General features: G+C 37.0%; 2 protein-coding genes across 10 annotated transcripts in view; one reads left to right on the top strand and one right to left on the bottom strand.

Moving 5' to 3' along the window:
- The window catches only part of Orc2 (origin recognition complex subunit 2), a 43,562-nt gene extending 36,067 nt beyond the window's left edge, over positions 1 to 7,495 (top strand). For 6 of the 7 annotated variants that reach the window (XM_078017835.1, XM_040294683.2, XM_021735642.3 and 3 more), the window contains 5 exons: positions 313 to 459; positions 1,216 to 1,387; positions 2,909 to 2,970; positions 3,830 to 3,948; positions 5,794 to 7,495. In XM_078017835.1, coding sequence (XP_077873961.1) covers positions 313 to 459; positions 1,216 to 1,387; positions 2,909 to 2,970; positions 3,830 to 3,948; positions 5,794 to 5,880 — 587 coding nt within the window. In that variant the 3' untranslated portion in view covers positions 5,881 to 7,495. The remainder of the gene's footprint in view (positions 1 to 312; positions 460 to 1,215; positions 1,388 to 2,908; positions 2,971 to 3,829; positions 3,949 to 5,793) is intronic. The other variant, XM_078017834.1, reaches the window with a different exon arrangement.
- Positions 7,496 to 9,636: 2,141 nt separating this feature from the next.
- Positions 9,637 to 21,212, bottom strand: part of Nif3l1 (NGG1 interacting factor 3 like 1) — an 18,069-nt gene continuing 6,493 nt past the window's right edge. For 2 of the 3 annotated variants that reach the window (XM_021735640.3, XM_021735639.3), the window contains exons 5-7: positions 18,719 to 18,857; positions 16,585 to 16,668; positions 9,637 to 10,354 (exon numbers count right to left, since the gene is read on the bottom strand). In XM_021735640.3, coding sequence (XP_021591315.1) covers positions 10,170 to 10,354; positions 16,585 to 16,668; positions 18,719 to 18,857 — 408 coding nt within the window. In that variant the 3' untranslated portion in view covers positions 9,637 to 10,169. The remainder of the gene's footprint in view (positions 10,355 to 16,584; positions 16,669 to 18,718; positions 18,858 to 21,212) is intronic. The other variant, XM_078017839.1, reaches the window with a different exon arrangement.

The following is a 21,212-nucleotide window of genomic DNA, read 5'->3' as shown; positions in this document are numbered from 1 at the left end:
GTTGTTGTTATTGTATGGTTTTGTTTTGTGGGGTTGTTTGGATTTTGGGGTTTTGTTTTTCTTGTTTTTTAAGGTACTGTTAAGATAGGGTTATGCTATATTGCCTAGTCTGATCTCAAACTCAAGGGCTCAACATCCTCTTACCTCAGCTTCCTGAGTTGCTGGGACTATAGGTGTGGGCTACCACACCCAGCTAGCAACCTTTATTTTGTCTCTAATATTTTAATATATTCTTTAATACCTAAGCTCTGTGTTTGGTAGGGACTTCACAAATATGCACTCAGAATAATAATTGGATTTCCTTCCTTTTAGATTCTTCCTTGAAACTCTTCCTTCTTATCCACAATCTGGATAGCCAGATGTTGAGAGGAGAAAAGAGCCAGCAAATTATTGGACAGTTGTCATCTTTGCATAACGTATACCTTATAGCATCTATTGATCATCTCAACGCACCTCTCAGTAAGTTATAAGTTACTTTTTCTTTCTTGAGATATCCATCTTACAAAGTTTTCTTATTGTTTTCCAGTATGTTTCCTGTGTAAGATATTTAAAGACACAGGTTGCAAAAAATTTTAGGTATTCTCAATTTGATTTAGAGCATAGTTCTAGAAAATAAAAATTCACTTGCTTAAGAGGCATATTTAATTTGTATTTAGTGTACAAATAAAAATTGAGATATTGCCTGACAAGAAATTTAGGTTGTGAGTTACTAGTTTGGATGGAGAAGTGATAAAAATGGAAAATTTCAGAGTTGTTTGCATTGGTATAGGCCTGTAATCCTACCTACTCTGGAGGCTGAGGCCAGGGAATCACAAGTTCAAGGCTATCCTGGGCAATTTAGTGAAACTCTTATCTCAAAATAAAAAGGGCTGGTAATATATGTAGCTCAGTGGAAGAGTGCTTGCCTAGCATGTCTGAGGCCCTGGGTTCAATCCCTAGTACTGGGAGAAAAAAAAATTTACATCAGCCTGGGCAACTTAGACAGATCATATCTCAATTTTAGTATGAAAAGGGATAGGGGTGCAGCTCAGAAGTAGAGCACTTGCCTAGCATGTGCAAGACCTTGGGTCAATCCTCAGTACTTCCCCAACCCCTTACCCCCCAAAAAATCAGGATTCATTTTGTTCTATTTAGTATTTTCTCATTTTTTTCCTGGAATGGAATCTAGTAACACGAAAATAATTTGTAATTCTTTCCTTTGGACATGTCCTGTAGTGTGGGATCATGCAAAGCAAAGTCTTTATAATTGGCTCTGGTATGAAACTACTACATATAGTCCTTATACTGAAGAAACCTCTTATGAGAATTCTCTTCTGGTTAAACAATCTGGATCTCTGCCACTTAGTTCCCTGACACATGTGTTACGAAGCCTTACCCCTAATGCAAGGTAAGAATGTCAACTCTAATTCTTTTTTTAAAAACTATACAGGTGAGAGTTGGAGATGTAGTCAGTGGTAGAGCACTAGTATGTACAAGGTGCTGGTTTGATCCCAGTTTTACAAAATACAAAGAAAAACCCTCTATATATTTGAATGTTTGTACTACGAAGTTTATTGGTGCTATACTAAAGTCCCTATTTAAAGGATTACGAGAGATAGTAATAAAAACAGTTACAGTATTGGGTTATACAGTAGGCAAAATACTCAGTACTAGACTATCAAATTGCCCAGTAATAAACAAGAGTACTAATATTTTTTCTTTAATAAATTTTTATATTTCTGAATGAGAGCATCTAAATGGTCATTATGAGAAAAAGCAGAATTTTGGTAGATTCTTTTTTTTTTCCCCTTTCAAGGTTGAGTTTCATCTTGTTGCCAGGCTGGTCTCAAGCAGTCCTCCTACCTCATGAGTAATTGGTACATAGGTGGGCAGTGTAACACTCAGCTTGGATTTTACTTAAACTTTATGGCTATGTTTAATTATGTATTGAGCATTATGATCCCTCTCAAAAGCATAAGATTCTAGATCTGTCTCATAAGACGAGTTGTTGAAAAATAACAAACCTTCCTGAGAACAGATACGTAAAACCTGAATAGATTAAGAGAAAGAAAGAAGCCAGAAGCAGTGGCCCAGACCCTGTAATACCAGCTACCTAGAAGGCTGTGGCAGAAGGATTGCAAGTTCAAGATCAACTTCAAAAAGTCAGTGAGACCCTGTCTCAAAATAAAAAGGGCTGGAGATGTGGTTCAGTAGTAAGGTATGCACTATGCCCTGGGTTCAGTCCCCAGTACTTCAAAAAAGAAAACAAAAACTTTTTAAGAAGACTTTTTAAAGACATGGGAAAAATTGGGGCTGGGGATGTGGCTCAAGCGGTAGCGCGCTCGCCTGGCATGCGTGCGGCCCGGGTTCGATCCTCAGCACCACATACCAACAAAGATGTTGTGTCTGCCGAGAACTAAAAAATAAATATTAAAAATTCTCTCTATCTCTCTCTCTCCTCTCTCACTCTCTCTTTAAAAAAAAAAAAAAGACATGGGAAAAATCAGTAATTGAAAAGGTGAAGGATAAAATGGTGCATACAGTATATAAATGTATTAATTTGTATATTTTCACGGTGCCTCACTCCAGAAAGATTTGATGTAGCAGCTTATGCAATATGATCTCTACACCTAATGTTAGTGGTTATTATCTTAGGATTAGGAGGATATTTTCGTCTTTAGTTGTTGGTATATATTCCAAATTTTCTATAAAGAGAACTAATCTGCAGTCAGAAAAGAAAATGCTCTTATATTAAAAAAAGCTTCTTTTCTATGAGTCAAAAAGAATGATACTCCTTAGAGAAAAGAATAGAAAGAAGATAATGCAGACAAGCCAGATATTTGATGTTCTCTTTGTGTGTCTTACTATTAGCTGTTATTTCTTGCTCTTATTCTAGATGTAACTTCCTTTTTGTTTTCTTTTTCTTTAGGGGGATTTTCAGGCTACTAATAAAGTATCAGCTGGATAACCAGGATAACCCTTCATACATTGGTATCCAATATTTGATACATGTGTAACTTTTGTTTTACCCCTAACTTAAATTCCTTTTTTGTGGAATCTAGTGGAAGAACTGCAGTTTCTCAAAGTAGTGAATAAGTGGTTGCTCTGTGATGGGTATGTCCTTAACACAGTAGATTTAATTGTTCAGCTCTCATGACTTATTAGTTCCTTCCCTTTTTAAAGTCACTTTATTCACCCTGTTTAAAACTGCTGCAGTAGCTGGGCCTAGTACCAAAGGCCTGTAATCCCAATTATTCAAGAGGCTGAGGCAAAAGGATGGTAAATTCAAGGCCAGATGGATAATTAATTTATTGAGACCCTGCCTCAAAGCATGCAGGGGGTCTTGGGTCCAATCTCCATTGGTAGGAGTGGGAGGCAAAAATAGAATGTCCACAGGCTTATGTTCTGCTTGGTCATAGTTAACTACTTTCAGCATTCAGTTCTCTTTAAATTAAAAAGTATAGGCCACAGGTGCAAACGTAAAATGTTTTCTCTCCGGTAAGGTTGCTTCTTCCATGGGTTGTTTTGTTTGTTTGTTTTTGCTAGGTACTGGGGATTGAACTCAGGGGACATCTATCAGTGAGCTACATACCCAGCTTGCTATGTTAACCAGGCTGGCCTCAAATTTATGATCCTCCTGCCTCAACCTCTCCAGTAGCTGGAATCAGAGACATGCAGCATCACACCTGGCTTTTTTTTTTTTTCTTTTTTAAAAAAATCAATCTTTATTGATGGCTTTGGCATAATATGTTGGCAACGCTTTTGTTATCTATTCTTTGATATGGGTATCTGTTTATGGGTTACATCTTAAATGCAGACTTATGTTCACATCTCCTTTCGATTTCTTTAGGACTTTCTTTTCAAGATTTTTACCAGCAGTGTCGGGAAGCATTCCTTGTCAATAGTGATTTGACACTCCGAGCCCAGTTAACTGAATTCAGGGACCACAAACTTATAAGAACAAAGAAGGTAAGATTCTGCTGTTTTAGGATTATGTACCAGGAGAAGTACATATCATTTACTTTGGATAAGTATATCTTTGACTCACACCTGAGTATGAAACAGTTTCCATGGTGGGCCACAAGGATTCCTTTAGTGTATGTGCCATCTTAGTTCTCTAAAAAGAGACATGTAGAAGTACTCTGCTGGGGATGTGGCTCAAGCGGTAGCGCGCTCGCCTGGCATGCGTGCGGCCCGGGTTCGATCCTCAGCACAACATACAAAACAAGGATGTTGTGTCCACCAAGAACTAAAAAGTAAACATTAAAAAAAAATTCTCTTCTCTCTCTCTCAAAAAAACGAGTACTCTGCTTCACTGCAGAGAAGAATACTGTGTATAAGTTCTAGTCCAAAGTAATAGGCCATTAGAAATATAATATGAATCAAATAATTCTTTTCTAATTAGTTCAGTATATTATATATTTGATATATTAATATAACTATTTGATAGTTAGTAAGCACAAACTATATATCAAATATTAGATTAAGTATGAAGTTATAGTAATAAGCAAAATCCTAACTGCTTTTCTGATGGAGCTTAAAAGTGGTTGGATTCAAGATATACTTGGCAAGCAGAATTGACAAGAATTGATGAAAAATTAGATGTGGAAAATGTCAAGAGTGATTTCTGGTTTCTGGTTTGCATAGCCAGAGATAGTGGGATCATTTGATGAGAAACTGGAAAAGTAATGTTTGTGGGATACAGATCATAAGCTAATGAATTTAGTAAGTTTAGACTTTTAACTCTGGTTTTTTCTTTGTGATTCCCAAGTGGAGTGTGAATTAGGTAGTTGGATACCTAGAGCAAGAAACCAGAGGAAAAACCTAGGCTGGACATACAAGATTATGATTCCAATTTATTCCTGCTGTAATTGAAACCAGGCATTGGTGGGACTTCTAGAATGAGGACATTTAATGAGAAGAGAGGGACAGTGACTAAGCCAAGAAGTCTTAAATTTAATGGTCAAGGATAAACCTCCAGAGGTAAGGAAAACAGCCAGAGAGAAGAGAAAAGAAAAAAAACAAGGTGTCAGAGAATCCAAGAGTAGCGTATTTTTAAGGAAGAGAGAATAATAGTCAAATGTTGCTGAGGGGCCAAAAAGATGAAGATTGAAAATATCTGTGGGATTTAGGAATATGGAATTCCTTAACAGAATGACATATAACAGGAGCAGTAACTAGGTTGGACTATGTGGAGTGATAAGTGAAGAAACAGATCATATATATATATATATATATATATACACACACACACACATATATATAGACAGTGCTCTCTCTGGAAAGATAACAAGAGTAGGGCAGTAGTTGGAGAGGAATGAAGGAACCTAATGAAATCTATTTTTAAAAAGAGAGATACCGGGCTGGGGATTTGGCTCAAGTGGTAGTGCGCTCACCTGGCATGTGTGCGGCCCGGGTTCGATCCTTAGCACCACATACAAATAAAGATGTTGTGTCCGCCGAAAACTAAAAAATAAATATTAAAAAAAAAAAAGAGAGAGAGATACCTGAATGTGTTTAAAAGCCAGTGGAAAGAATCTTATTGAAAGAGGAAAAAAGAACAGAGAAATCAGGAATCAGGTTATGGAGAAGGCAGGATAAAGGATCTAAAGCTCAGTGAAGAAAATATCTACCCACCTACCCCACTCTATTTAGTTTTCCTTTCCTGGTAAAATGGTTTAACTATAACTCAATGTTTTAAAATACATAAATACGTCTGTTTGTCCTTTTGCCTTTTTATATTTTGGTATTTCTTTAAAACACTATATCAAAGAATCAAATCCATTTCATTAATGGTGTTCTTGTGTCTTTTAGGGAACTGATGGAGTAGAATATTTGTTAATTCCTGTTGACAATGGAACATTGATTGATTTCTTGGAAAAGGAAGAAGAGGAGGCTTGAAGCTATCTTTTGCTCTTGAATCTTCCATTGGAAGGGTTGTTGTACCCAGCTGCCACTCTAGTCGAAAGTGTTGTTTACATCCAACATTAGATTATTTTTCCAGCATATAATAAAATTCAATGTTAGGAGAGAATATGTCATCAATTAGATCTTTTAATTAGCCTGGCTGGTGTACCATCTCTAGTACTATGCAAGTGGTCCTTGAGTTGCAGAAAATGTGCCTTTCACTCATTACCTCTCTGGAGACTTCTTGCTGGAATGATCAGTGTGCTCAGGGACTATTTGGAACTGGATGCTTTTGAATTCTTTTCTACTAAAGATATTATTCCTAATTTTTTGAGGGCCTTTTAACACTCCTGGAGCTGATTGTAAGTGTGCTTGTTCCAGAGCACAGAAGTACAAAGACAGGCATCACAGAAGTGTGTTCTTTGTTTCGGAACAGATGAGTGGAGACAATAGATCATTTCTTGCTGTTTGTGAAATAATTTAAGAAAAGGTCTGGGGGAGAAGAAGTAGGTGATCTGCCTTTCTCCTTTTGAATTTAGGCTACATACTTGGTAGGGGGGTAATACTATTCAGTTGGGAAAGTGAGATAAGCATAAGGACGATATAGGGTATATACCCAACTTAGAAAACACATCAACTATAGATCTTATTTGGAAAAGTCATTATCTTAGCCATGACCTTGACCTTAATAATACAAGTGAGAAACCAGGCTAAAGAAACTGAATCCTGACTTAGTTATTGTTTTCAGAACACAAAATAAAACACTTCATTATTCTTGTATATTGACAATAGTGTATTAGTGGTTGGCTGAAAATGTTGGTTTCTCTGTCAAGTAGACATTAATCTCACTGTAAGATACTTCCATTTTTTGTTAAAGTGACAATTTCAAGCCTCCTAGATATTTAAAAAGCTTTTCTTATTATCTATAAGCTGACAACAGTGGTCAAGCTTAGCTTATAGATTATACAAACCCCCTGAAATATGTCACACCTGAAAATGAAATTCATTTAAATATCATTGTAATAAAGTCTTCAGTGCATCAGTTTTTCTTATTTCTTATCCTGTAAACCTTTTCCATGAAAATATTTCCAGAAATATTTGGAAGTTTTTTCATATAATTAATTTCATGTTAAGTCCACTTATTAAGGATTTAGTCTCATAATAACTACTAACCAAAATTTATACCTGAATATGAGATTAAATAATTTAATAGTACCAAAGGATATTCAATGAAAGTGAATTTCTTTCCCATTTCCTAATCCCTGGTCCTTTAGGTAACCACTGATAGCAGTTAACTTAAGTATTCTTCCAGATGTAATCTATGCACATGTAACAATATGTCTTTCTCTTTCAAAAACATAATGGTAACTAATGTACTTGCTGGTTTGCACCTTGCTTTTTTGCTTAATATATCTAGTTTTGACAACTGTTAACAGTATAAAAACTATATAAAACCTTTAATAATCTAATGTGCAAATTTTTGCATTTGCCTTTAAATATCTACTGGTTTATTTTTGTAATTTTTGTGTTTATACTATTTGCAAGCAGTATGTGTCAATAGAATTTACTATTAATAAAAAGCCAATTTGGATAGAATCACCTTTTTAAATTTATAGTGCTGTTTTCTTACTAAAATATTTCAAAGTAGTTTCAAAAAATTTTTTTAGTTCATCTGACAAAACACTGAGGATCTTGGCAGAATCATCATATGTTCATCATTAACTTGTATCAGCATCATTGGTTCCTTAAGGTCCAGCAGTTATGTCCTGACTACCCTCCCTCTTCCCCACTGATGGTGATTTCGGCTCAGCGGTAAATAAATAAAATAAAGATATTGTGTCCGACTACAACTAAAAAACTATTTTTTAAAAAAAGAATATCCAATCATAAATACATTCTTTGACCCATTAACCATTTCTAGAGCTCTATCCAAGAAAATTACCAAAACCTCCAACTAAATGAGATATTGCCATCATCACAGATGAAATCACATCATTTTTGTGTGCTCAAAAGAAAAAAAGGGTTTAAGAGTCCACTGAACCCAAGCTTGCTTTTTTTTTTTTTTTTTTTTTTTTTTTTTTTGACACAGGGCAACCCAGGAATGCTTACCCACTGAGGCTGGCATCAAACATGGAATCACTCTGTCAGCTTGCTGAGTTGCTGGGATTACAGGTGTGCACCACTTTGTCTGGTTCCAGGCTTTCTTCTTCTGTGGCTACATGGCTATACCTTCCTGCCTCCTGCTCACCCCTTACCCTGCCTCAGGGGCATTTTATCACTTATCTACATTCCTAGTGCTTTTAATTTTATTTACTTATACTGAGGATTGAACCCAAGACAGCTTAGTCACTGAGCCACATCCCCAGCCTTTTTAGTATTTAGAGACAGGGTCTTGCTCTTGTTAATGAGTTGCTGAGGCTGGCTTTGAACCTTCCATCCTCCTTCCTCAGCTTCTGAGCCACAGGTATTAACCAGGTTTGTGCCACTGTGCATGGCTGTTCCTTTTATTTTTTTTGAGACAGGGTCTCACTAAGTTACTTAGAGCTCCAGAGTTGCGGAGGCTCGCCTTGAATTTGTAATCCTTCTGTCTCAGCTTCCTGAGCCAGTGCCTCCTGCTTTCTAAGTAATTAATAATGAACTAATTACTTGGGCTTTCCAGTATATTGTGCTATTTCTCTCCCATGTACATTTGTTCAAGCTGTTCCTAGTGACTGAGTTCTAATCTACTCCCAGAAAACCTTCCCTGGCTTATAATTACCATCCAAATTTCTGATCTATGCTACCCCCATGTGTTTTAGGCCCAGCATATAGAAGGCAAATGATGACTGACTGGATCAAATACCATTAGATAATTCCTCAAAGGTGATCTACTAACTCATTCTCTCCATTTTGATAGTGTTGATCATCCATTTGAAGCTTTCTCCTTGGTTCTGACACTACCCATTCTTTCCTCACCTCTTTTCTTGGCTCCTCCTCCATTTATAATTGGGGCACTTCACAAGACTCAGGCCAAACATTATTTCTTCAGTGGATCAAAGTTAGAGGAGAGCCACTGAACAATTTCTAAGTTAGGATCCTAAGTGCTTGGGGAGATAGATTGGTTAGAAAAAGTAACCTACAAAAGGAATGTAAAATTCGACATGTTGGACAATACTTTAAAAGATCTGCTTTTATCATTATCAAAGCAACTTGCTCAGAAGAAAATTTGTAAATACTTTTCAACATACTATCCAAAGAAAAATCACAGCAAAAGTGGGTTTCTTCCAGACTGCTTCTATCAATTTCATTATAAATGTGTTTAAGAAGTGATTAAGCCAGAGGGCTTGGTGCCAGACTGCCTACATTAACTCCACCACTTCCTAGCTAAGCAACCTTGGGAAAATTACTTAACCTGTGTCAGTTTCCTCAATTTTAAAATGAGTATAATACCTATATGCTTGTTTATAAGGCTTGAAAAGTTAATGTTTACAAAGGACTCAGCAGAGCACCTGGCATAAAATTAATATGGTATCATCAATATTATTTTGAGAGACAAGCATCATTTTGTATACTAATAAAATTACATATAAGTCACCTGGAGAAGCAATAAATTGAAAACTGTTCACTTTGAATAACAACAAAAAAGGCAAAACAAATCCTGACATGCATTTGGGAGATTTGAATCTAGGTGGATCTAGGAATAGTTACACATAAATAGACCTTACCACCACAAAGAGGCTGCTTCCTATAAATAAATATTCAAACCCAAGCTTTTAAAGCTTATATAAATATATTTTTCAAAGGCATAAACAGTGGTTTATTTAAGAAAGCAGATATATATTTAAGAGAGAGTAAGGGCAATGTGATGCCTGTGGAGTAAAGTGAGAAATATGCACTCAAGGAAGAATGGACTATCACCAGAGTGAGAGACAGCAACCCATTGGTGTGGGATGGTAATATTTACAAAAATCTTTGTATTTTTAAAGCTCTGCAAAGGCAGAAATTTCTAGATTGGCATATCCTATCTACAGTTTAATACAATGATTACTTGAGCTACTTCCCAAGAATGTTAAGTAAACATAATTTAGTAATTTTTTTATAGAGTTCTTTAATATGGTAGTTACATTTCGGTTTTTACCTTATGAGCTATAAAACATTTGGTGAACCAGATTAACAAATCAAAGATGATAATACATTCTAAGATTCTCCTTTGGAAGTATCCCAGTACCACTAACTTAAGTTATACATCTGAGTTTCGATCCAAATGATTTTTAGATTGTGTCATCCTTATGTTGCTGTATGTGTTAAACAACACAAAGTGGGTCCCTGTCTGTCTCTGAGAGGATAATATCAACCTTATTCTCCAAGTGCACACGCAGCATATCTCGAAGGTCAGAAAGAAAGCCTCGTTCAGTGTTGCTGTGTTCACAAAGGATGACATTTATTCCTTGGGAAGCAGCATGCAAAATATCATGATGAGACATTTCACCTAACAAAAAGGAAAAAACAAATTCTTAAATATTAGACATGAAATTCTGTATGAAGTAAATGTAATACATGTAACTACATATAAATAAAGAAAACTGTATAGTTTTCTTACATGACCCTCAGTGTGAAAATAGGCCATCCCACTGAAAATTCTCTTACTTCCTCTGGGAAGACCCCAAGCAAGTCAGTCAGCTTTATATCAATATAATGAAATAACTGACACAGCCTATTTAGGAAAAGGTTTATTTATTTCACAATTTTGGAGATTCGGGCCAAAATAGCTTAATAGCAGGCTCTATAGTGAGGGCCATCCCTTGGATGCATCATCTCCTGGTGTGGATGGTAATGGTAGGAGCTTATGTGGGATCAAAAAAATGGTCACACCTCAAACCTAGAGCATGGAAGACATCTCGAGCACCAGGCTTCCTCATTTTACAACCATCCTCTCAAGAGAACTCAAGGGATCACACAAGAACTACCTTCTAAGACCACACCTCCAATGACCCAAAGACCCGCTAGGCCCCACTTCCCAAAGGTTCCTTCACCTCCCAATAATACCACTCTCAGGACCAAGATCCTAACACACGAACCTTTGGGAGGACATAAAGCACATTAAATCATAGCAGTAAATCTCTAATCTAGTATATCCAACCAAAACCATATCTGTAAGAACACACACTGAAAGTGTTTTCACAATAAAATAAATGATCACTGCTAAGTAAAACAACACTTTCAGGAAGTCCCCTTCTTAGGAAAGCAATAACACCTGAAGGGAAAATCACAGGTATACTTCCCCCAAGTTCCTCTTATGAGTTATGAGCACCAATATTTTCACAATCAACCCTAGTCTACTCATAAGGATGAAACAAGTTTAAAGATATTTCTAGATTTATTTAAAAAAAAAAAACAAGCATAGTATCCTTTATACAAAATGCTGGGCTGGGTGTGGTACAATAGCATACACCTGTAATTCCAGCAGCTTGGGTGGGTGAGGCAGGAGGACTGCAGGTTCAAGACAGTCTCAGCAACTTAGCAAGGCACTAAGCAATTCAATGAGACCCTGTCTCTAAATAAAATACCAAAAAGGGATAGGGATGTGCTTCAGTGGTTAAGTGCTTCTGAGTCCAATGCCCAGTACCAAAACAACAACAACCAAAACAAAAAAAAACAAAAAAAAAAAAAAAAAACAGGAGACCAGAAATGTTGAAGTGTTTTAGATTTGGGATTTTTCATGTGGAAATATTTACATAAATATGTAAGATATCTTAAGGATGGAACCCAAGACTAAATAGGAAATATTTCACATACCTTATACACATGGCATGAAAGTAGTTTTATATAATATTTTAGTACAACTGTGTTTTGACTGTGACCTGTTACATGAATGAAGCTAAGTGTGGAAGTTTCCATTTTGGCATCATGTCAGTGGTGCTATCTCATCAGGATTTTTGTGAGAAAATGATGACTTTGAATTTGATAGCAAAAATATAGTGTACACAATTTGGGATGCTCATAAAAACATAATTTTAAACTATATTTATATAGCCATAAAATTAAGAAGAAAGTTTTTTTAGGGGGAAAATGAGTAGTTTTAATTATAATAATTTTCAATTCTCTACTAATATGTATCATTTCACTATTAGAAGTAGTTTGTTTTCAAGAACCTTTTCAAAAATCTTACTCTATAAAAGTGAAAATAAAGTAAAAGTAGAAAAAGACACTAAAGTGACCAGGTTGAAAGCCATGTTTTAGGGGAAGACAGCCTGGCTGCCCAGAATATCATGAACTCACAGGCTAGAGAAAGCACAAAAGTGGGAAAATCAGGAGGACCCTGTATTAAGAGTAGAGGCCAAAGGAAAGAAAAACCTGGCACAATGGGAAAGAATAAGCAAAAGGAGAGTAAAAGAGACAAACAAGAAATAATTTGGTTTGTAACATGACAGCTTCCATTTGCTGATCTTTACAGTATTTTACCCATAAAGACCTAACAGAATGCTATAAGGACAAAGCTGAGGAACTATTCCAGACTGACGAACATGGATCAGCAAAAAAACCAAAAGCTATCGTGCATGATGGCGCATGGCTGCCTGTAATCCCAGGGGCTCAAGAGGCTGAGGAAGAAGGATCACAAGTTTAAAGTCAATCTCAAGAATTTAGTGAGACCCTGTCTCAAAATAAATAAAAAGGGCTGAGGATGTGGCTCAGTGGTAGTTCAATCCCAGTCCTCCCCAATCCCAGTCCCCACCCCCCTACTAAAAAAAGAAATGCTATAAATTTTTATCAACCAGAAAATTTTAATATGACTGCATATATGTTTTAACAATATTAAATTAACAAACTCAATAACTTTTCATAGTTATATAAAAGAATATCTTTGTTCTTAGATTATTTATTGAAGGGTGAAGTGGTATCACATATTTGATTTACTATAAAATGGTTTGGAAGGAAATACATAAATATATATGTGGATATTTATTTTATCATACTAACACATTAGACATACTTATACAGGGTGAGCATCACTAATTTGAAAATGTGTTAACTTTTTTCAGTGCTGCCAACATGATGCCACAAGTAGATGATTCCACACCTGACCTCAAATAATGGTTGTAATCAATATGGAGATATACTAAGAATAATGTATAAAATTACCTTCAGACCATATGGATAAAATGCATATGAAACATGAATAAATTCTGTGTTCCAGGGCTGGGGATATAGCTCAACTGGTAGAGTCCTTACCTCGAATGCACAAGGCCATGGGTTCAAACCCCAGTACCACACACACACAAAAAATTCTGTATTCCATCCCTAAGATATTAACTCATTAAGTATATGCAAAATCCAAAATATTCCAAAATTCCAAAACACTTCTTATTTCAAGCAGTTTGGATACTTACCCTGTATATAAATATTCACACACATGAATGTATACATAAACAATGTAAAACTGTGCCAGGTGTGGTGGCACATGTCTCTAATCCCAGCTGAGGCAGGAGGATCATGAGTTCAAAGCCAGGCTTAGCAAAAGCAAGACTCTAAGTAACTCAGTGAGATGTTGTTTCTAAATAAAATACAAAATAGGGCTGGGGATGTGGGTCAGTGGTTGAGTGCCCCTGAGATCAATCCCTAGTACCCACCCCCCAAAAAAAACAGAATGTAAAAATATGACAAAATGTGTAACTATTAGTAATCTAAGTGGAGGGCATACAGGAGTTTATTACACTATTTTGTACCTTTTCGTTATTGGTGGTGGTGCTGCTGCTGGGGATTGAACCCAGGACCTTGTACATACAAGGTAAGCACTCTACCAGCTGAGCTATCTCCCCAGCCATTTTGTACCTTTTCTATGGGTCTGAAATGCCTTCAAGTAAAAAGTTAAAATAATTATTATTATTATTATTTTTTGTAGTTGTAGATGGGCACAGTGCCTTTAATTTACTGGCTTTTTGTTGTTTTTTTTTTTTTATATGCATGCTAGGCAAGCGCTCTTCCACTGAGCTACAGCCCCAGCCCAAAATTAATTTTTTAAATAGGCACATGTCATACTATAAGATAATCAGTTAAATCGCCTATATATTGAAAGTTTATTTCAATTTGGCATGAATATGTGTGAATATGAAGGTCCTAAAAATCTTATATTTTTAGAAGAATAGTAAATAGGTAATGGTCAAATACATTTTCAACTTATTGTCTCAGAGCAATCACATCAGACTTGCTCAGACACTGCACCTCTCTACATCTGGATGCCATGATACTTGGAGTGCAGCACCCTTTGTGAAATAGTGCACTAGGTAATACGGCCTGGGTGTGGGGCAGGACAGGCATAGAAGCCACAGGAATGGTCAGAGAGTGAAGACCATACAGTCCAGCCCCAGAAGTAGGAAAACAATTCTTTGACTTACTTTGTGCTAAATTCAAGGAGGAGCAGAGGTGAAAATACAGTTGGTAGCAACAAGTGTACAAAGCGTGGCCTCCAAACACCTCCAAATCCTTTGAAGGAATGATGGACTAAGTTTGGTCATATTCCTTAGTAGTAACTAGGTCAAAAAATTATTTCAGAATGTATGAAAGATGATATGTCTTGAGCTCTGTAATGTTTTGAACAATCAATAAAAAAAAAAAAATTAAAAAAAAAAAAAAAAAAAAAAATTATTTCAATAAAAATTAACCCGGGGCTAGGGATATAGTTCAGTTGGTAGAGTGCTTGCCTTGCATGCACAAGACGCTGGGTTCAATCCCCAGCACCACACACACAAAAAAAGTAACCAGTATCTTTTAGGTTGTATCTCAAGGACAGAGTAGAAAGCCTAGAAGTCAGACAAATAATCAGGTACTGTCCAACTGAAATGTACATTAGAGGTCAAGAACAAAGGATTAGGACTCCAAGAGGGGCAGGAGCAAGACAATGTCAGCAAAAGCTTTACAGAGGAGATCTCTGGGTTTATCATCACAAATACAAAGAAAAGGACAAGGAAAAGGTATTCTAGGTAGAGAAAAGAGCATAAGAAAAGGATATATGGCAAAGGATGCAATGTCTCAGTCTTCACTAAAACAGATGAATAAAATCACCAAGCCAGGTGTAATGGCGCATGCCTGTAATCCCAGCATCTTGGGAGACTAAGGCAGAAGGATTTCGAGTTCAAAGCCAGCCTCAGCAATGGTGAGGTACTTAGTAACTCAGTGAACCCTGTCTCTAAATAAAATACAAAATAGGGCTGGGGATGTGGCTCAGTGCCCCTGAATTCAATCCCTGGTCCAAAAAAAAGGAAATCATCAAAGGCATTAAAACCTGGATAATAACACTATCAAATTTGTCCTTTCAAATTAATTTTGAGCTGGGCATGGAAATGCACTCCTGTAATCCCTGAGGTTCAGGAGAATGAGGAAGGAGGATTGCAAATCCAAAGCCAGCCTCAACAATTTAGAGAGTCCCTAAGTAATTTAGCAATACCCTGTCTCAAAATAAAAAAATAAAAAGAACTTGGGGCTGGGGTTGTGGCTCAGTGGTAAAATGCTCGCCCAGCACATGTGAGGCCCTGGGTTTGATCCTCAGCAACACATAAAAATAAATAAATAAAGTTACTGTGTCCAACTACAACTAAAAAAAAAATTCTTTAAAAAAATAAATAAATAAAAATAAAAAGAACCAAGGATGTGGCTCAGTTATTAAGCACCTCTGGGTTTAATCCCTGGTACCAAAATAAATAAATAAATATATCATTTAAAAATTGGAGGTGGAGCATAGGAAGATAAGATTAAAGGCTTGAGACAGTATATCAGATAGCAGATGATGCCTAGAAAAAAGGGAAAAGGTTCTAGAAAGACTTTGGCAGTTGAACTGATAGGACTTGCTGACTAGCTATGGGGCTGAGTAAGAGGAACCATTTTCACTGGTTGCACTTTTTTAGTCTCAGCTTCTTGGTTGAGACAAGAGGATCCACTGAGCCTAAGAGTTCAAGGCCAGCCTAGGCCACCACAAGGAGATCTATCCCTGGAAAACAATTTTTTTTTTTTTTTTTTTATTTTGTACTGGGGATTGAACTCAGGGAAGCTTGACCACTGAGCCACATCTCCAGCCCTATTTTGTATTTTATTTAGAGACAGGGTCTCACTGAGTTGCTAGTGCCTCACAGTTGCTGAGGCTAGCTTTGAACTCACGATCCTCCTGCCTCAGCCTCCTGAGCTGCAGGGATTACAGGTGTGCATCACTACACCCAGCCAAAATAAATTCTTTTTTAAAAAAGGAGGAGCCGGGGCTGGGGATGTGGCTCAAGCGGTAGTGCGCTCGCCTGGCATGCGTGTGGCCCGGGTTCGATCCTCAGCACCACATGCAAAACAAAGATGTTGTGTCCGCCGATAAATATAAAATAAATATCAAAATTCTCTCACTCTTAAAAAAAAAAAAAAAAAAAAAAAAAAAGGAGGAGCCATTGTCAAGGTAACAAAGTATTCTATTAACTGACATGATATTGGAGAGAAATCAAGTTGAGGAAGAAAGTACACTACAAAAATGCTCTATCAATTTTTGATAAACTAATAATAAATGATTAAATTACTTCTATCCTACACCAAGAATACAGTGTGCCCCCAATTCTTGTATAGTTCCTATGTAGTTCAAGTTCAAAAAATATTAGACATTTGTATTCAGTACTGTTCTAAAATCTGCTATTTCTGAATTTGTAAAAAAAATAAAGCAAGGTTGAGAAAGAGAGCTTAAGGCTGTCCTACCTGTGAGGTAAAGGTCAGCCTCTACCCCCTGCAGAACGCTGCTCCCAGATCCAGCACACAGGGCCACGACTTTGATTTGGGACTCTTAAGGAAAATAAAGAAAATTGGAATGAGAGATCAATATTTTATAAAACCCTTTCACTTTAATATTATAATTTGTAATATTATAATTTATATATTTGCATTATATAAATATATAATATTTGTATAATATACATTAATATTATAATTTATAATATTATAATTACCCAATGTAATGCAGATTACATTCCTGTTATCATCATCAGTATATGAATCATGCCTGCTGTCTTAAAAACATTTGGGGGGAGGGCGGTTACCAGGGATTGAACTCAGAGGCACTCAGCCACTAAGCCACATGCCCAGGCCTATTTTGGTTTTATTTAAAGACAGGGTCTCACTGAGTTGCTTAGTGCCTCACTTTTGCTGAGGATGGCTTTGAACTTGCAATCCTCCTGTCTCAGCCTCCCAGCCGCTGGGTTTACAGACATTCACCACCATGCCCAGCTTAAAAACATTTTTAATATAGGCAACTAATCCTTAATGAACACAAATCATTGCTTTGGATGTGGTTGCACAAGCCTACAAAACTCTGAATAGTACTAATGGTGCAGCTCTAGGCTTTGTTGCAATGCTGTCAGGTCAAGTAATTTCACCTGGACCAACAGTGAAAAAGATGGCAGCACTAGCTCTCCTTTCAGTTTCTTTCGAAGCTGGAAAGAGGATTGCTATGAGTGGATTTGGTCAGCTGGAAAGAGGACTGCTATGAGTGGATTTGGAAAATATGTTTAAAACAGTATTTAGCCTCAAAGTTCACCTTCTGAAAAGTGAAATGACAGACATTTCCAAGCCAAAATCCTTTTAGGTTCTTATGAGCAGTCACCCCTGGTTAACGTATGGTATCAAAGTAGGGCTGTGAGGTTGGATTGAAGCCATACCCCATCCATCATTCATTTTCTTTGGAACTTATTCTCAGGAGTCATTTGATTTAACTGTGCCTTTTAGGTAAGTTACTTATCTCTCTGAGCCTCTATTATTACTTCTACAAAATGGGAGTAATAATACCTTCCACACAGTCAACACCACTACCATTTACTCTAAAGTGTGCGAGTCACACTGTGCCATGTCACATGGATTACACTAAAACATAAGTTATCTCATCATTAATGCAGTCTTTATAGCTGAGGCCACCAAGGCACAGAAGAGTAACAAAGCAGGGGCTGGGGATGTGGCTCAAGCGGTAGCATGCTCGCCTGGCATGCATGCGGCCCGGGGTTCGATCCTAAGCACCACATACAAACAAAGATGTTGTGTCCACCGAAAACTAAAAAATAAATATTAAAATTCTCTCTCTCTCTTTAAAAAAAAAAAGTCACAAAGCAAATAGAAAAAACTGGAACCCAGGTTGTCTGACATCAAGATCCACACTCACAACCACTGTGCACCTGATTTTGTAGTGGGAGCTCACATACTTAGAACAGACACTCATTATAGTGCTGCCCTCACTGCAGCTATCCCATAAATGTCTCATCATTATTTTTGTTCCCAAAGTACTGGGAAAAGATAGAAGAGAAGGCATTAGCTACAGAATCAGTAACTGAACTTCACAGAACAATTTTAAAATTTAAATTTAAAATATCACCCTTCTTGCAAAGTGTCAAAATTTTATATTGTTATTGTAGCAGTCATGAGTCCAGCTCTCATCCTGGCATATGATGGGACTGCACTTTATGTCCTCTCTGGGTTTTATTGGATAGTGTGACTAATTCTGGACACTGGACTGAGCAGACCTAACACATACCATTTCCAACCTGTTATTCTTAATTAATGACTTAACACCCTTCTCTCTTTCTCTCTGCACAACAGCAACTGGTCCTATAATGAACAGACTTCCCCTGCTGACTTTCGATGAACATGGTAGGACTAAGAAATCTCATTGTTTAAGCCAGTGAGTTGTATTCCACAGTAACCTAGCCCACATTGATCAACAAAGTAAGCCAATCATTTCCCATAAGCTGCTAACATGTCCTTTATCACTTATTAATAAAACCAAGAGTTTTAACCTTTGTCCATGGTCACCAATAGTGTATTGAATAAATGAAGGAGACATATTTACCTAAAGTCCTCCCTACACCAAGAGCTAAGCGAAGATGAGACAGTTTTAGGTGTCTTTTGATACGTTCAATCATTGTTGCCAGGGAGACAGATTCATCCAGTGTGCATAATCGCCCCATTCCAGTATGCAGAAGCAAAGGCTGAAGAGAAACACAAATTAGAAACACTTTCCATCAAGCCAGGTTTGATGGCTCACACCTATAATCCCAGCAACTTGAGAGGTTGAGGCAGGAAGATCACAAGTTTGAGGCCAGCCTCAGCATCATAGAGAGAACTTGCCTCAAAAAAAACCCCCAAAGACTAGCCAATATCAGTCCTAAAAAACAAACTTACAGAATAGTAAATACTAACTGAAATTTTTTTAAAAAAATATGCACTTTATGAACTTATTGTAGCACACTCCAGGATAAAGTCAGGGGAGGCAAAAACATTCTAACTACTAGGAGTTTAGAGCCTTCCAAGAGGGCATATGTTTAATTAAATAATCATAATAAAAGTGGGTTAAGTACAAGGTAGGTGCTATTGTTAGGGAACCACAAAGAAATGACAACTTAATTAAGCTGGGTCTTGGGGTAAAATTTTAATTTAAGAAGGTCTAATACAGACTTGGGTCCTACAGAAAAACTAGAAAGGAGTTCAAAAGGGGTGATGTTAAGTGAAGTGTGGTAATAGAGGAGTAGAATGAGATGTGGAAGGGCATTCTAAACTGAAAGAACATGTACAAGGCATCAAAGATGTAAGACAGCAGCACATTGTGAGGGCAGATCTAACAACAGAAAGTATGGCTGATGTGCACAGCAAATGCTGGGGAAGCAGAGGAAGCTGGAGCAGTAAGGTCTTCCTATGTTATGCTAAGAAGTCTTCTTAGGCCACAGCAGGTACCCAGTGAGGAGACTACTAATATCCCAAAGGAGGCAGATGAGAGTTTAGCTGTAGAAGCTCTCAGCTGATAGAGCTTATAAAGAGGAGAAACATTTTATAAATATGGGGATAGAATCTGCAGAGCTTGGATTTACAGGACAAAGGGAGAAGGTGGGGAAACTTGAAAATAATTTTTTTTAAAAAAAGGATATAAAGGGGTGAGACAGGAATAAGGTCAATATTTTCATATAGTGGAGCCTGATGTCAGGTGCATGCCTGTAATCCCAGTGACTTGGGAGGCTGCCGCGGGAGGACCACAAGTTCAAGGCCAGCCTCGGCAACTTACTGAACCCTTGTCTCAAAATATAATTTAAAAAGGGTTGGTAACCAATGTAGGTGCCTGTCAATAGATAAATGGATAAAGAAAATATGTTATATTATACAATGGAATTCTACTCAGCCATGAAGAAGGAAATTATATCATTTTCTAGTAAATGAATGACACTTGAGAACATCATGCTAGGGGAAATAAATCATACTCAGAAAATTAAGAGACTGAATGTTTTCTCGTTTGTGGAAGTTAGAGACAAATGTGGGAGATATGAAAATAAAAAGGCAAACAATGGAATGGACAAAGGTGATCAAGGGAAAGGGAAGAAGACTGGGAAAGAGGAGCAGCTGCAGAATGAAACTGACCCACTTATATGCATATATGAATATATCTCAATGAACTCCCTTCTTATGTATATCTACAATACACCAATTAAATAAAAACAATAAACAAATAGACAAGTAGAGAAAGGGGATCAACGGGAAGAAGGAAAGGGAAAGGAGAAGTCCTAGAAACTGAGAATGAAAAAACAATGTTACATGTATTTATGATTATGTCAAAATGAACCCTATTACTGTATTAAAAACATTTTTAAAAAAAATAGAAAAAAAGACTGAAGATGTAACTCAGTGGTACAGCACTTCCACAAGGCCCTGGATTCAATCCAATATACCCCCCACACACATACACATATAAAACTATATATATTAGATCTGATATACTTGTGAGAAGCCAGGCATGGTGGCACATGCAGGTAATCCCAGCAGTTCCAAAGGCTGAGGCAGGAGGACTGCAGATTCAAGGCCAGCCTTAGCAATTTAGCAAGGTCCTAAACAACTTAGTGAGACCTTGTCTATAAATAAAATATAAAAAAGGGCTGGGGATATGCTCAGTGGTTAAGCACCCCTGGGTTCAATCCCAGGTACAAAAAAAAAAGAAAGCATTCTGAGTCAGAAAGTAAAGTAAAGGAATCAATATTATATGTATATCTGCCAAGTTAACAGAGTAAATGAAATGGTTTAAGGAAGGCAATACAAAAACACAAAACCTATACCCCTCTAAGTAAGTCTGTGCCCCAGAGGAAATACCAATGTTTTCTTATTCTTGGAATATCTCCCTTTCTCAAATTAAATCCTCATCATGACTTTGCACTTTTTGTTCTTGTGTGTGTGTGTGTGTGTGTGTGTGTGTGTGTGTGTGTATGGTACTAGAGATGAAACTCAGGGCCCAGGGCCTCACACATGCTAGGCAAGCTCTCCACCACTGAGCTATACCCCCAGCGAGGATCCTCCCTTTGTACTTC

This window comes from Ictidomys tridecemlineatus, chromosome 7 (assembly GCF_052094955.1).
Source record: "Ictidomys tridecemlineatus isolate mIctTri1 chromosome 7, mIctTri1.hap1, whole genome shotgun sequence".
Lineage (NCBI taxonomy): Eukaryota > Metazoa > Chordata > Mammalia > Rodentia > Sciuridae > Ictidomys > Ictidomys tridecemlineatus.
This window is presented reverse-complemented; position numbering and strand designations above follow the sequence as displayed.